Below are 16,145 nucleotides of genomic sequence, written 5' to 3'. Positions count from 1 at the left end.
GGCACTCCCCTGCCCCTTCCCGAGTCGTGTTTATTATCCTTTTGCTTTTGTTTTCAAATAGTTTACCACACATATAAGTATCCCAAGGCATTATTTTTGCTCATTTTGTAAACTTTATAACAATAACATACTGCAGGTACTCTTCCGTATTCCCTATGCTACATTCCTGGGATTCAGTCATGTTAATGAGTGCAGCTCTACTTCATTTTCACTGCTGTTCAGAAGTCTGATGGAAGAATATAATTTATTCATTCATTCTGCTATTAATGGACTTTTAGGTTAGTTCCAATTTTTTGTTTTCACAAACAGTGCAGCTATGAATACTCATGTACTTGTCCCTGGTATAGACATACAACTTTCCCCAGGGCAGAGCTTCTACACATAGGTGCCACAGCTCAAATATGTGGAGGTGTGCAGGAGGAATATCGAATCCCTCAGCCCTGGGGACAGCTCTGTAGGAAATGAGCCTAGAGAGCAGACTAGTCTCTTTGTGCAGTAGCTCAAACAAAAATCATTTGTCATAAGAGGCATCCATCTAAAACAGGAAGTGGTGTTTTATGGCCCTCATATTCAAAGTGTAGTCTACAGACTAGCAACACCTCATGTGGAAGCTTGTTAGAAAGTAGAATCTTAGGCCAAGTCATAAAAGACCTGGAGAATTAGAACCTACATTTTAAATGAGATCCCAGGTGACACATATGTATAGTTTGAGGAGAACTTCTCTAGAGTATATAGAAGAGGGATAGCTGTGTTGTGGGGTGTGGTTATTTTCAATCCACTAATGCCAAATTTTCCTAAAATACGAATGAATACACCCTCCTACCAAGAGTGTCTAAGAGTTTCCTGTTATTCCACATCCTCACCATTCCTTGGTATTTAGTTAGACTTTCTAGTTTTTACCCATCTGTTACTAGGTATAAGATGATATCCCATTCTAGTTTTAATTTGCTTTTCACTGTTTATTAATGAGATTATGTTTCCATTTAATCTTCTGTGCAATGCCTATTCAAGTATTTTTCTTTTGGTTGTTGGTCTTTTATTAATTTCTATGTAGCACTTGTATATTCTGGGTAAACACTGTAAGTATATATATTTTTTCCCAGTTTACACCTTGTGTTTTTCTTTTCTTCATGTTGTCTTTCAATAAAGAAAAGTTTTAAATTAGAAATGAGTCAAGTTTATCATGTTTATCCTTTATGGCTAGCATTATGTGCATTGTGCTTAAAAATTCCTTTCCTACCCCAAGTTTCTAGAGTTAGTTTCCTGTATTTTCTCTGAAAAGTTTTAAAGTTTTACCTTTTTAGCCGGGCACGGTGGCTCACGCCTGTAATCCCAGCACTTTGGGAGGCCGAGGTAGGCAGATCACAAGGTCAGGAGATCGAGACCATCCTGGCTAACACAGTGAAACCCCCGTCTCTACTAAAAATACAAAAAATTAGTCGGGCGCGGTGGCGGGCGCCTGTAGTCCCAGCTACTCAGGAGGCTGAGGCAGGAGAATGGCGTGAACCCGGGGGGCGGAGCTTGCAGTGAGCCCGAGATCGCGCCACTGCACTCCAGCCTGGGCGACAGAGCGAGACTCCATCTCAAAAAAAAAAAAAAAAAAAGTTTTACCTTTTTGCATTTACACATTTACTTCACCTGCAATTAATTTTATACATGGAGACTTTATCCTTCAGATTACAGCTAAAGTATTACCTCCTTAGGGAAGACTTCCCTAGGCTTCATGTCTAACAGGCTAAATGCATCTAAAGTAATGCTCTCAAGTACCATATACGGTTGCTTCATGATGCTTAAATAATAATAGGAACGTTACATTCATTTGTGTTTATTTGGATATGTGCTTCTCTAAGTGAATTGCAAACTTTATGAGGATAGCACTAACCGTTTTTACTCACTATTTTATCTCCCAACACTAGAACAATTTGTGGAACATAGTTAGCTTTCAAGTATTTGTTGGATGAATGGAGACAAGCCCTACCAACATTAAGGACCAGAGAAACATGCCAACCAAGAAGCTGCTCCTTTCACAAAGGGAATTTGACAAAAGAAACAATACATAAAACTGGACTATGCAAAATGCATTGTTGATCTGTTTAGTTTCTGAGGTGTGATTTCTGAGAGAAGGATATCACAATTCAAGAATAAATATTTTCTTTTTTTGATGATTATTGCAGTTCCTCGGTTAATTTTTTACTTTTACTCCTGGGCTCAAGTGATCCTTCTGCCTCGGCCTCCCAAAGTGCTGGGATTACAGGATGAGGCACCATGCCGGGCCTTTAGTTAGTTCTTAGTAGCTCCTTAGTTCCCTGTTAGTTACTTAGAATTCACTTCTTCATGCGTAACACACCTGAGGATTAGGTATGTAGATGGCCTCTGAAAAGAATACTCCTTTATTAATATAATCCTGTAAAAGTAAGCCCTATCTTAAGTAATCATGCAAAAAGTTCTTTAGAAACTAGGAGAGATTAAATAAATTCTCAGTTAATAGTATCACTATCCACTCAAGTTGTTCAAGCTAGAAATTTTAAGTCATCTTGTATTCTTCTTTTTCCTTCATAAACTATATCAACAAATCCTTGAAGTCATCTCTGTCATCTGTCTTCTGTATAAATGAATCCAGTCCAAGTTATCCTTCACCTAATAATTGTAATAATTCCTTTCTAGCTGGTTTTCCTGTTCTAGGTTCTTCCTTCTCCAGTTATCTACTACACTGTTCATAGAAGAAAGTTCTGAAACACAAATCTGATAGTGCCACCACTTTGCTTATAAACTTTTAATGGCTGCTGATTACATATAGAACAAGGCATGTGTTTTCCTTTCATTAATTCCTCTCACCTATCCAAATGCCACAGTCCAGCAGAAATTGAGGCTGATACTCTGGAGAGGGGGTAACAGCTAAAGCCAGAATCTGAAATAAGTGAACACAAAGATGAACATCTCATCTTCTCAGCTTGGAGAGGGAGAACACGTAGAAAAATTTACAAGTAGTGGGCACAAAGTTGAAAAAAGATGAAAAAGGTTCAAGAATATCTTCAGAAAAACTGAAGGAGTAAGTATGTGAGGGAGTAAAATTACGCTATTCCCATAACTCTGCAATCACACAAGTTTCCAAAACTAAAAATAGTCTTTTGTACTGCACTACTTGTATTTTGTACGAGCATTTTATTTTTCCAATGCAGTTGTCTAATTTCTTACTTATATTTCTATGTCCAAATAATCTTGTCCTACAAGGTATTTGCTTCTGCTTTTCCTCAAGCACATTACCAACCAGAGATGACAGATAAAATATTAACTTAATCAGTGACTATATCTTAGTATCATGTGTGTAGTGGACTTTTATTCAGGAATTATACACTGCTTCTCGGTCTTCTGGCTAAGATCAACTGTGAAGAAGTATATAAATGCTTATTATTTTTACTCAAGTAGCTTTTTAAATGCTTTTGTATAAAACTGAGCATCAGAAAACAGCATTAATCAGACACTACTGTTTTATAATATGCTATCAAGATGTGGTTCTTATTAAGCAAGAAATATTCAAAATAATCAAAATAATTTTTCTGGCAGAATTCTACATCTTGGCAACAAGACTTATCTTGCTAATTTTTAAAAGTATGTACTATGTAAAACAAAGAGACACTAAAGACAAATTAAGAAAATTATTTTAAATGAATCTACGGAGTTCTGGTACTCATCCTGCTGTCAAAAATGGGCACCTTTACATCCCCAAGTCATACTCTGGCAACTTCACCTCAAACTAAAAAAGAGCTCCTGTACTTATTATTACAATTCTATACTAGGTTACTTGACTATACTAGAGATTCACCTACAGTGAGAGTTTAAAAATTTTTAAATGGCCTAATGAAATGACACCTTTAAAACACTAGCCAAAAGTGCAACCTAAGTTAACAACTAATGCAACACTCAAAACATACATACTCGGAGTGGGCTTTTTTTTTTTTTTTTGAGACGGAGTCTCGCTCTGTCGCCCAGGCTGGAGTGCAGTGGCACGATCTCCGCTCACTGCAAGATCCGCCTCCCGGGTTCACGCCGTTCTCCTGCCTCAGCCTCCCGAGAAGCTGGGACTACAGGCGCCCGCCACCTTGCCCAGCTAATTTTTTGTATATTTAGTAGAGATGGGGTTTCACCGTGTTCGCCAGGATGGTCTCGATCTCCTGACCTCGTGATCCACCGGTCTCAGCCTCCCAAAGTGCTGGGATTACAGGCGTGAGCCACCGTGCCCGGCCCGGAGTGGACTTTTTAATAAAATAATTGAAGTTCTAGTACTGAATTATAATGTACTAACAGGCTTTTCTAAAATAAAGCAAATGAGATAATATTTAAAGGTCCCCTTTAGTCTATGTTTTGAACATTAATTCATTAGCTGCCTAAAAGTAACAGTATGTATCCATCTGTCATATTTTTGATATTTGCTTCACTCAGCTTTATGCTTTTGCATCTCCAGCTCTATAAAATGACTGAGGACTTTTAGTATATCTGAAAATGAAGATAGTATAATCAAGTAGTAAAGAAGGTAACCATTTTTGTCAATTATTCAAAGGTTGAATTTAACACAAAACTATGTTTAATACCTAAGATTTTCATTTTAATGTGAAAATACAATTTGAGTGTTGAAAGCAATTATGTTGCCAGACTTTCTAGAACATTAAACTCAATATTCCCATACCCTGTACCTAGCACAAGGTACTTTTACCTAGGCTCCCCAAGGCACTGCAACAAATTCGCAAGTTTCCAAGGAATATTTTAAATTGTCAAGAAAAACAGTGATACGTGTCAAATACCTTATGAACTACTACTAAGTTACATGAGGCACTTGAAAAATATTGAAATATATCAACTGAGAAAGTCTGGGAACTTTGGCAATATTTAATTTTAAAGTAGATTTTTAAAATAATCTCTATTTTTTTTGAAATGGTGAAGCACGTTTGTCATATTAACCTGAGATAATATTTAATTTGTTAACCTCTGAACTTCAATTAAAAAGTAATTTACCAATCTAAAGGCAGGAAAAAAACCCCACTTCTGAACACAAATTAAATTCTAAAATATATTCATTATGGCACTCACAGTACAGTACTAAGATAAAAGAATGAAAATATATCCTGCCTCTCTGCCTACAGGACCCATTACAGCAGTTATTCAAACAGAGAATAGTTTTGTAATTATTCTCCCTCTTTATTCAATCTTTTCTTAATGACAGGCCTTTCCCAATTACTTTTTCTGTTCATTAACCAAGTGACCCCATATTTCCCTGACACATTTCAATATAAATTGGTTCCATCCAGGGTGCTATTCCCACCTCAGAACTAAGATAGGAATTACTTGTATTTATTTTGTCATGAAAGTTATAAAATCCTTAAGTTGGAAAGACTTTAGGATAAGTGGATCTGTAAATGCAATGTTGAAAGAAGAGAGAGGAAAACAGAATTTTTAGAGGACAGAAAGCCCTGGTTCTGAGGGAAAGAGAAAAAACTGACCTCCAGGCCAAGCTCTGTTTCTACCATTAATGACCACAGGCCAATTCAACTTGGATAACTTTCTTCATTTGTAAAACAAAAGGACTACAGTAAAATTTAAATCTGTTTCACAGCATCACTGAAGATCCAGTTAGAAATAGATTCTCAAGAGTACCCTGGAGATTCTATTCTAGCTCAGTAAATTGTAGTTGCAAATCGCAATCTGTGCAAGTGATTCTGGTAGACAGCCAGATTTCGGAACTGTGACAGACACTTTGAGTTGACTCACCCAAGTCAGTGCTAACTCCCTTTTTTCTTGCTTGCCTCTACTATGGATGCTAAAAAAAAAAAAAAAAGGCTCAATATTCATTTTCCAGCTTTCCCTGAAGCTAGGAATGGTCTTTTAAATAGCTATGGCAAGTGATCCGTAAAATGAAGTCTGTCAATGCCACTAACCAGTCCCCTTTCCTCTCCCTTCTTCCTGCTTTTAATTCTGACTTAATGTCTATAGGTACAGAAGTATCTTGTTTCTATAACCTACATGCTACGGGTGGCAGAGTGGAAAGAGAAAAAAGGATACCAAGAACAGCTGGATCCACTGCATCCACCTAGACTTGTGTTGTGAGGAAAATACCCCCTTTTTGTTTAAACTACTATGAGCTGCTTGTAGCTGAAAGCATTTCTAAACGACATAGCAATGAAAGAGTAGATGATCTCAAATGAACAGCTCAGGTCTGATATTAAAGTTCTAATTTTAAATAATCTAATTGTCCAGAGAAGGATATCTTTCCACAGCATCTTTGACACATGGCTATCCAGACAATGATACACAGCTAAAGATATCATTTCAAAAGTTACCACAGTTTTACCAATTCCCATTTTTTACATACATTTTCAGTTGCTTCAAGAGCAGATTCTGTTAAATTCAAGTTCGCAAACTGAATTAAAATGAATATATCCTATGGAAACACTGCACTTAAAAAGCCACACTGGGCCAGGCGCGGTAGCTCGTGAGTTCAAGACCAGCTTGGGCAAAGTGGCAAAACTCCATCTCTACAAAAATAGCTGGGTGTAGTGGCATATGCCTGGTAGTCCCAGCTACCTGTGGGGCTGAGATGGGAGGATCACTTGAGCCCAGGAGGTCGAGGCTGCTGTGAGCCAAGATCATGCCCAGCCTGGGTGATAAAGTGAGACCTGTGTCAAAAAAAAAAAAAAGCACGCCACGTCTTACATACATAATTTTTAAACGAATAAATTTAACAACACTTTGGTTTAGGAAGGTCAGAAGGGCTAAATACCAGGGTATTCTTCACGCATCTTCCTTTCCCTTCCCCATCTTTCAGCCTAACTTACTAATCTGAAAATGAGAAACACTGTTTATGTGCAGGAAAGATGTCTTCTGCAAAAGTCACTAACAGGGGCTAACCCTGGGAAACCAGTGCACTGCTGCAAATCATCCTCTTTTCTAAGTAAGTGGGGCTCTGGCTAGTAAAACAACTGTCCTAAGGTTGAACTAGTATAAAAGAGAAAATAGTGGCCAACATATCGTCAAAACAGACCCTTCCATTTTGCCCTGTATCTAATTCACATTAAAGACAACTATTGCAACACATCGTCAAAACAGACCCTTCCATTTTGCCCTGTATCTAATTCACATTAAAGACAACTATTGCAGATGTTTAAAATAGATCAATAAATGCTGACTAATCATGGCAAGGAAACAAACTAGATAAGGCAGATGGTCGGGTGGCTAACTGGGAATGGATGAGAAGAAAGGGTTCAAAGAGGTGCTACAAAAAACCACAATAAATTGAGCAAACTTCCAGTTTTTCTATCAGGCAATATCACCTTTAACCTTCATGTAAATAATAACTTAATTGGGAATGCACTGATTTTCAAACATGTTTTGGTGAACTTTTCATTCAACCTACCAGTAATCGTTGGGTTGTTGTTCGCTACAGCCAGGGATCCTGTGTGGTTTCGGATGAGATTGTCTTGAGTCGATGGAAGGCCTGGAGCTGACCACGTTAGAGTATTGTATCCTGAAAGACTTTGCTGCTGCTGGTGCTGTTGTGATGGTGGATGTGGAAGTGGCAATGGATGGCTGATAGCTGTATTTTGACCAGAGAATGAATTATCTTTAACTGGCCTAATAGTTGGAGCACTCTGTGAGGTAAACATTTGCCCATATGTATCACCAGCAGGCAGAGAGGGATATGAAACACTAGGATACGCAGCATTAGAAACAGTTGACATAGCATAATGACCACAAGTAGAGGGAAATCCCTGAGACGCAACAGAAGAGTTGGCAGAGTACATGGCTGGACTATTGTAGTGATTCACAAAAGAGGAGTATGGTTGGGAGGCACTCGTATGCAAATGGGATGCTGATGATGCAGCACCTTGGAAAGATCCTAGAGTGGATCCCACAATATGAGAGGCAGGAGGACCCCTGCTGTACATCTGCTGTGCTCCTGGTTGCTGGTTCACTGTGTTAACAGTCACATTTTGTGTTGGTACTGTATAGAGAGCAGAGTAGTAATCACCACACTGAGTATCCAATGGCAATGAGGTCATTTTCCCAGGTCCTTGAGAGTAATGTCCTGAGGAAGCAATATAGTTTTGATGATGCAATCCATATCCAGATAGAACCTGCATTTGATTCTGGGCTGGACCTGAAAAAGAAATGCAAGTATTTACAGGTACTGGTAAACACATAACTAATTTTTAAAAATAGTCCCCATTTAAATGTTGACCCAATTAACTTTCTTTTCCATAATCTCAACTTATTACAAAAGGTATACACTGTTATAGACCCATTATGGTAGCCAGCCTCCAACATGGCCCCCAGTGATCCCCAATCCTCCTGTTATCCACACCCTTGTGTAGTCCTCCCTCACAATGTACCAGAACTGGCCTGTATGAACAACAGCATATGGCAGAGGTGATATGTCACTTCCACGTTAGGTGAGTCTTGAGCTCTGACTCTCTTTCTCTCAGATACCCGAGTCTGAAAGAAGACAAGCTGCCAAGTCGTGAACAGTCCTATGAAGAAGCCTATGCAAGGAGGAACTTAACTCTCTGGCCAACAGCCAAAGAGAAACTAAGATCTGCCAACAACCACAACTGAGCTTTCAGGCAGATCCTCCAAACTCAGTAGAATCTTGAGATAACTATATAGCCCAGCTAACAGCTTATCTCATGAGACACCCCGAGCCAGAACCACCTAGCTAGGCTGCTCCCAAGTTTATGTTCCTGAGAAACTGTGAAATAAATAGCAGTTGTTTTAAGTTAAGTTTGGGGGGTATTTTGTTATACAGCTATCAGCAAGTAATATACTCAGCCTGGAAGAAGTTTAAACTTTGAGACAGGGTCTCGCTCTGATCCCAGGCTAGAGTGTGGTAGCATGATCATGGTTCACTATAGCCTTGTTCTCCTGGGCTCAAACAATCTTCTCACCTCAGCCGTCCGAGTAGCTGGGACCACAGGTGTGTACCATGGTGACCAGCTAATTTTTACTTATTTATTTTTTACAGAGACGGGCTCTCACTATGTTGCCCAGGCTGGTCTCCCATACACCACTGCCCAATTAATGTTTTTAAATTTATTTTTTTGTAGAGAAAGGGTCTCATTGTGTGCCCAGGCTGGTCTTAAACTCCTAGACTCAAGTGATTCTCCTCCCTTAACCTCTCAAAATGCTGGGATTATAGGCATGAACCACTGCACAGAGCCAAAAATTTTTTCTCACTTTTTATTTTTCCTAACTATAAAAGCAACAATATACCCACCGTAGAAAAAAATTCAAACAATGAAGAGTATAAAGTAAAAATCTCTGTCTAGTAGCTTATATCCTATTTCCCAGATATAGTTAGTTTATGCATCCTTTGTATATCCATGTATCTATGTAATGCATATGTAAGCACGTATATAATTTACTTGATTTTTTAAACACACAAAAGGATATTACAGTTCTGCAACTTGCTTTTTACTTAATATATGCTGAATATCCTTCTGTATTAGCATATATAAATCCTCATTATTCTTTTAAAAATGTACATATAGTACTTCATTGTAGAGACATAACATTATTTACCAAATCTCCATTGAAGAATATCTTGGGGATGAACCAATTTATATTTATGAGGTCAACATTTGTGATGAAGCTATAAGACAAATTTCTAAAAGTCAAACCAAAAGTTCAAAAGGTTTATGTTTTTAAAATGGACATTATTGGCAAATATCTCTTAAAAGGTCTATCGATTTATACCTCCCATCAATAATGCTTCAGATTGCCTCATCATCCCAACACTGACTATATTTTAATCTTTGCCAATCTGAAAAGTGAGAAACACTTTAGTTTACAGTAGTTAACTTTGAATGATGCCGAGACTCTCATTTGGGTGTCTTTCTCTGTTGTTTGCTTTTTCTATAGCATTGTGATTTCCTTAATGATTTCTAACTGTTCTCACACAGTAGAAAATCAGCCTAATGTTATGTGCTGTAAGTATTTCCCCCAGGTTACTGTTATGTTTTGCCTTTGTTCATGGTATCTTTTGCTATCGTTTCTTGATTACGTAGTAAAATTCTTTTTTTATGCTTGACGAATTTTTAAATCATACTTAGTACTGGTTTCTTCAAGATTGTAAAACTATAAAACCATATTTTACTCTAATGTTTTATACCTTCATTTTTATGTATCTGTGATAAGTATAGCATATATTTTATTAATACCAACAAAATATTAATCCTAATGTTAATATTATATTAATACATTAAATATATATTATATGCCACTCACTGTTCTAAATGCTTTACATATATTAACTTCTTTAATCTTCTAAAGTACATAGTATTATTATACCCATTTATCAATAAATGAGCCACAAAAGTTAAGATGTTTAACACAGTTCAATGCTTAGGAACTAACTAGGCTAGAATTTGAATTAGGCAGTCTGGCTCAAGTTCATGCTGTTAACCAATGATCTGCTGTCCTTTGCTACAAATGGCCAGTTGTCCCAACAACAGAATTCTAGTTTTAGTTCCAATTACTTTTCTTTGGGTTTTGGGCAAATCTTAATTATCTTGGAATCTAGTTTTTCTGTCTTGTGGAAGGAAAGAGATTATCTGTGCCGTATCTCAAATGAAAGGATAAGTTAACAGAAAATTGACAAGATGTTTCAGCTCCACTGACACAAGTACACAAAGGAAGTACCACTATGCTCCTTGCCATAATAATGTATTAAAATATTTGTTTATAAAAGAGATAAGAATAAAGTATACATTTTCTAATTGTTTTCCATTTCTTTTAAGTAATGTAATGGAATCTTCATTTCTGGTCATGTAATATATATACTACGGCCAGCATATAAATAACTTACACAGTCAAGCTATAAGGGAAAAATATCATCTACATTCCTCCTATAATTCCAAGAAGTATACAGAGAACAAAAATAGTGATAACACTATTTTACTAGATGTATAATTGACTTTTCTTTCAGATTATTTTAGATGGTAATAATTCATCTGAGAGAACTGATTTACTTAAGGAAATAAAGTCTATTAGGAATCTCTCATTAACACGACAAAAGTAAAATGTTGTCCTCCTTTCTCCTATTTAAATATATTAAAAGATGGATTTGCTACCTTTCACTGTAGTCTCAGAAAAGTCTACACTAGTAGAATTTATCAATGAAGAGCCAAGTCAGATTTAGAGAAATCTGTTCAAATTATCTACCCACTTAGTGATTGATTTGGCATATCCATGCTACATGATCTGAAAAGAGAAATCATCATTATGTCCTAACTATTCAAATGTCATTCTTTTAAAAATAACAGGAATGTTCTATCTGCTGAAATTTATCAGAAGTGAGTTGCCCACCAGAATAAGTCTATTTACTTTCTAGCTTATCAAAGAAAGGTACTACTCTGGGAAAACATGGGGGTGGGAATATCTAATATATCTAATTATATGTAGATGCTTACCATTCCATACTTTATATCAAGATCTAAATGTTCCCAATCTATAGAAAAGTATCTGAAAGTAATTAAAGTTAATAAAAAAGATAAATGTACATCATTTTCAATATGTATTCAGTATTTTTAAATTACCGAGATATTTTGCTTTTTTGTACTATTTCTTCAAAAACCATTATGTACTTTACACTTATAGCACTTCTCAATCTGACCAACCATATGTCAAGTACTCAACAGCCATGTATATAGCTAGTGGTGACCACACTGGATGGTGAAAGTCTACAGCATATGTCTATGATTCCAGTTGTTTCTGCCTTTCATGGTAATTAAATTTTCGGCCCTCAGCGTTTTTCCCCCTTTTCTTTTCTCGTGTACCTGCTTCATTTTTTCCCCCATATTTATTTAAGCTCTATGGCTTCCAAATACTGTATTCCAAGAAAGAATTATTTTATTTTTTCTTTTTCTTTTTTTTTTTGAGACGGAGTCTCACTCTGTTGCCCAGGCTGGAGTGCAGTGGCGCGATCTCGGCTCACTGCAAGCTCTGCCGCCTCCCGGGTTCACGCCATTCTCCTGACTCAGCCTCCCGAGAAGCTGGGACTACAAGCACCCGCCACCATGCATGGCTAATTTTTTTGTATTTTTAGTAGAGACGAGGTTTCACCGTGTTCGCCAGGATGGTCTCAATCTCCTGACCTCATGATCCGCCCGCCTCGGCCTCCCAAAGTGCTGGGATTACAGGCATGAGCCACTGCACCCGGCCCGAACTATTTTTTCTAAGAGTAGAGCAACACTGTGCATTATGTACATATATACACATATTATGTTTAACTTATCTGAATACAAACTCTTGTAGTAATTATTCATCTGTGATCTTTCTTGGGATTCAAAATGATCTTGCAACATATATGAAAAGACTGCTGGTATTTTAATACTTCTAAAATAGACATAAAAGTTGTGGAGGAGAAAAATTTATGTGGAGGAGAAAAGAAATTTGCTATGTCAAATTTCTGAAAAATAACTTCAGAAGTACTTCTCTTATCACAAATGTGATAATCATTGTAAAAAAAAAAAAATACAGAAAGTGATCAAATAAAAATCATCTGTAATCTTCCTGAGACAACCTGTTAACATTCTGATGTATATAAACCCAGTATTTCCTTTTGGCATATATATACATAATTTCGTTAAGCAAAAGTGGGATTATAATGTATCTTTTCAATGATTTCTTCATTTAGCATGATTTGAATATCTTTCCATCATTATTTTTAACGTCTGAATAGTACTCTGTTACATGAATTTACTATATTTTAATCAATTTTCTATTTGCCATTTAGGTTTTGTTTTTTTTAACATAAACCACATAATAAACAGATCTGTAGGTAAATTTTTGTGTTCATTCACTTTACTAATAATAACTTCCTACCTGTTGCAATTGTTGGGTCAAGCCCCTAGTTGGCAGTTTAACTGTGCAGAAATGGGAGATGTCAGGATGTCCAGCAAAAACGGAGGTAGAGACCAGAATCAAAGTGGGCCCAGAACTAAATTTGGCAGAGACTTCAAAGTCTTTATAAATATATTCCAAAAACGAAAAGAAAATATATTCCAAAAATTGGGGGAAATGTTACCAGCAAATGCACAGACAAGGGATATCAAGAGAAATGAAAACTATTTTTAAAATATTCAAAATAAATAAATATGCTAAATGGTCTCTACAGCATGGCAGAAGACTTAATGAACCTTGATTAAGTTGATCAACCTTGAAGATTGGTCAAGAAAATGATCTCATCTAACAAACAGAAAAAAAAGACTGAAGAAAAATGAACAAAATTCGAGAGACCTATGGGACAACACAAAGCAGTCTAACACTTGTATAATCAGTAAGCGTGTAGTGGGCTAAAGAGTGGCCCCCTAAAAGATTATGTACACATCCTAATTCCTCCAATCCTGTGAAAATTATATGGAAAACAGTGATCATTGCCTTAAATGATGAAAGACATGCTTAGGTTAAAGATCTTGAGGAGTCTCTCCTGGATTATTTGAGTGGGTTCTAAATGCAATCACATGTATCCTTATAAAATATACATACAGAAGAGAAGACATACACATAAACAGAGAGAAGTCAATGTGAAGTTGGAGCACAGAGTGATGTAGCCACAAGCGAAGGAATGCCAACAGTCAAGGACAAGTGGGAAGAGTCAATGAACATATTACTCCCCTAGGAGCCTACAGAGGGAGCATGACCGCTGTGGTTTAAATGTTTGCTCCTCCAAAACTCATGTTGAAATTTCATCACCATTGTAACGGTATTAAGAGGCTGTGCCCTTATGAATGCATTAATGCCACTATCACAGAAGTGAGATTGGTATAAAAGGGCAAGTCTGGTCCCCTTTTCTCTGCCCCCACCTTTGCACTTCTGCCACGTGATGTTTTCTGCCACGTTATGACACAGCAAGAAGGCCCTAGCCAAATGCTGGTACCTTGCTCTTGGATTTCCCAGCCTCCAGAATTGTGAGAAGTAAATTTTTGTTCATTATAAACTAGCCAGTCTCAGGCATTCTGTCATAGTAGCACAAAATGGACTAAGAATTAGTCCTGCCAACATCTTAATTTCAGATTTCTGGGCTTCATAACTGCAGAAAAATACATTTATGTTCTTTTAAGCCACCTAGTTTGTGGCCATTTGTTTCAGTAGTCCTAAGACATTAATAAAGATATAGAACAGAAATTCTCAAAGTGTAGCATACAAAACCCTAGCAGTGCCAGAAACTCTTCGAGGAAAATCCATGAGTAAAAACTATTTTTATAATAGTACTAAGATGATATTTGCCTTTTTCACTGTGTTGACAATTATACTAATAATACAAAAGCAATGATGGCTGCAATGTGAACCCTGGGGCACAAACTGAAGCAGTGGCACCAAGCAATACTAGCAGTTACTATATTCTTCACTACCATGCACTCACATATATTTTTAAGCCAGTTTCCTTTAAGAAAGTCTTACATAAAGCAGTAAAAATTAATCTTATTACATTAAAAACAATAGTCTCTGTGAAACATAAAGCACTTTTATTGCACACTGAAATATAAATGTTATCTTCAGGAAAAGTACTTGTTTAACTTAGCTGTGAGTTCTATCATTGAACAAAACTTCAGCAAATAGAATACAACAATACATTAAAAGCAAAATACATCATGACCAAATGGGGTTCATATTAGGAATTCAAGGTTGTTTGACCATTTGAAATACATTCAATGTGATTCAACATATTAACAGACTTAAGAAAACGCCATATAACCGTTATCAATAGATACAGAAAATGCATTAGATAAAACTTGGCATCCATTCATGATAAAAACTCTCAATAAACTAGGAAGAGAAAGAAACTTTCTTAACCTGATAAGCACTATCTACTAAAAATCTATAGCAAACCATACTTAATGGTAAGGAACAGACAGACTGCTTTTATCCTAACGTTAATTACATGCAAGGCAAGATGTCCTCTCTCATCACTCCTATTCAATAATGTACAAGATGTAAGTCCCTTCAGTGAGGCAAAAATAAATAAATAAATAGTAGATAGACTGGAAAGGAGTTAAAAAAAAAAAAAAAAACTGTCTGTATTTGCAGAATGACATGACTGTCTAGGTAGAAAATCCCAAAAAAATCTTCCAAAAAATGCCTGGAACTAATAAGTGAATTTATCAAGGTCACAGAATATAAGGTCAATATATAAGAATCAATTACGTCTCTAAAGATCAGTTATAAACAAGGGGAATTAAGATTTTAAAAAGCAGTATCATTTATAATAGCACAAAAAAGAAGTACTTAGATATCTAAGTTTAATGATATATGTTCAGAACTTATATAAAGAAAACTACAAAACACTAATGAAAGGAATCAAGGATTTAAAGAAATGGAACGACATACCGTGTCCATGGATTAGAAGACTTGATATTATGATGTAATTTATCTCAGTTTTGATCTTTAGATTCAGTGAAATCATAATAAACAACACTAGCAGGCTTTTTTTTGTAGGTATCAACAAGCTGATTCTAAAATTTCTATGGAAATGCAAAGTTACTAAAAACAAACAAAAACTGAAAAGGAACAAAGCTGGAAGACTCACATTACCCAATTTTAAGCTGTACTTTATAGGTTACAACAATTTAAAAAGTGTGGTATTGGTGAAAAGACAGATAGACAGAATGCAACATAGTCTAGAAACAGACCCACAAAAATACAGTCAACTGATTATTGACAAAGGTGCCAAGGCAATGAAATTGAGGAAAGATGGTTCTTTCAACAAATGGTGCTGGAATAACTAGATATTCACATGTGAAGAAAAGAAAAGAACCTCAACATATATTAAGCAAAAACTAAGTCAAAATGAATCATAGGCCGGGTGTGGTGGCTCACGCCTGTAATCCCAGCATTTTGGGAGGCCTAGGCGGGCAGATTACCTGAGGTCAGGAGTTGGAGACCAGCCTAGCTAACATGGTGAAACCCCATCTCTACTAAGACTACAAAATTAGCTGGACATGGTGGTACATGCCTGAAATCCCAGCTACTCGGGAGGGTTGAGACAGGAGACTTCACTTGAACCTGGGAGGCAGAGGTTGGAGTTAGCCAAGATAGCACTACTGCACACCAGCCTGGGCGACAAAGTGAAACTCCCATCTCAAAAAATAAAATAAAAA

General features: G+C 36.6%; 1 protein-coding gene across 1 annotated transcript in view; it reads right to left on the bottom strand.

The window, feature by feature from the left end:
• The window catches only part of SEC24B (SEC24 homolog B, COPII coat complex component), a 112,680-nt gene that overhangs the window by 73,157 nt on the left and 23,378 nt on the right, over positions 1-16,145 (bottom strand). Inside the window, 1 exon segment of the mRNA XM_033214970.1 lies at positions 7,406-8,149. Within this exon segment, the coding sequence (XP_033070861.1) occupies positions 7,406-8,149 (744 nt within the window).

This window comes from Trachypithecus francoisi, unplaced genomic scaffold, assembly GCF_009764315.1.
Source record: "Trachypithecus francoisi isolate TF-2019V2 unplaced genomic scaffold, Tfra_2.0 Lachesis_group1, whole genome shotgun sequence".
Taxonomy (NCBI): domain Eukaryota; kingdom Metazoa; phylum Chordata; class Mammalia; order Primates; family Cercopithecidae; genus Trachypithecus; species Trachypithecus francoisi.
This window is presented reverse-complemented; position numbering and strand designations above follow the sequence as displayed.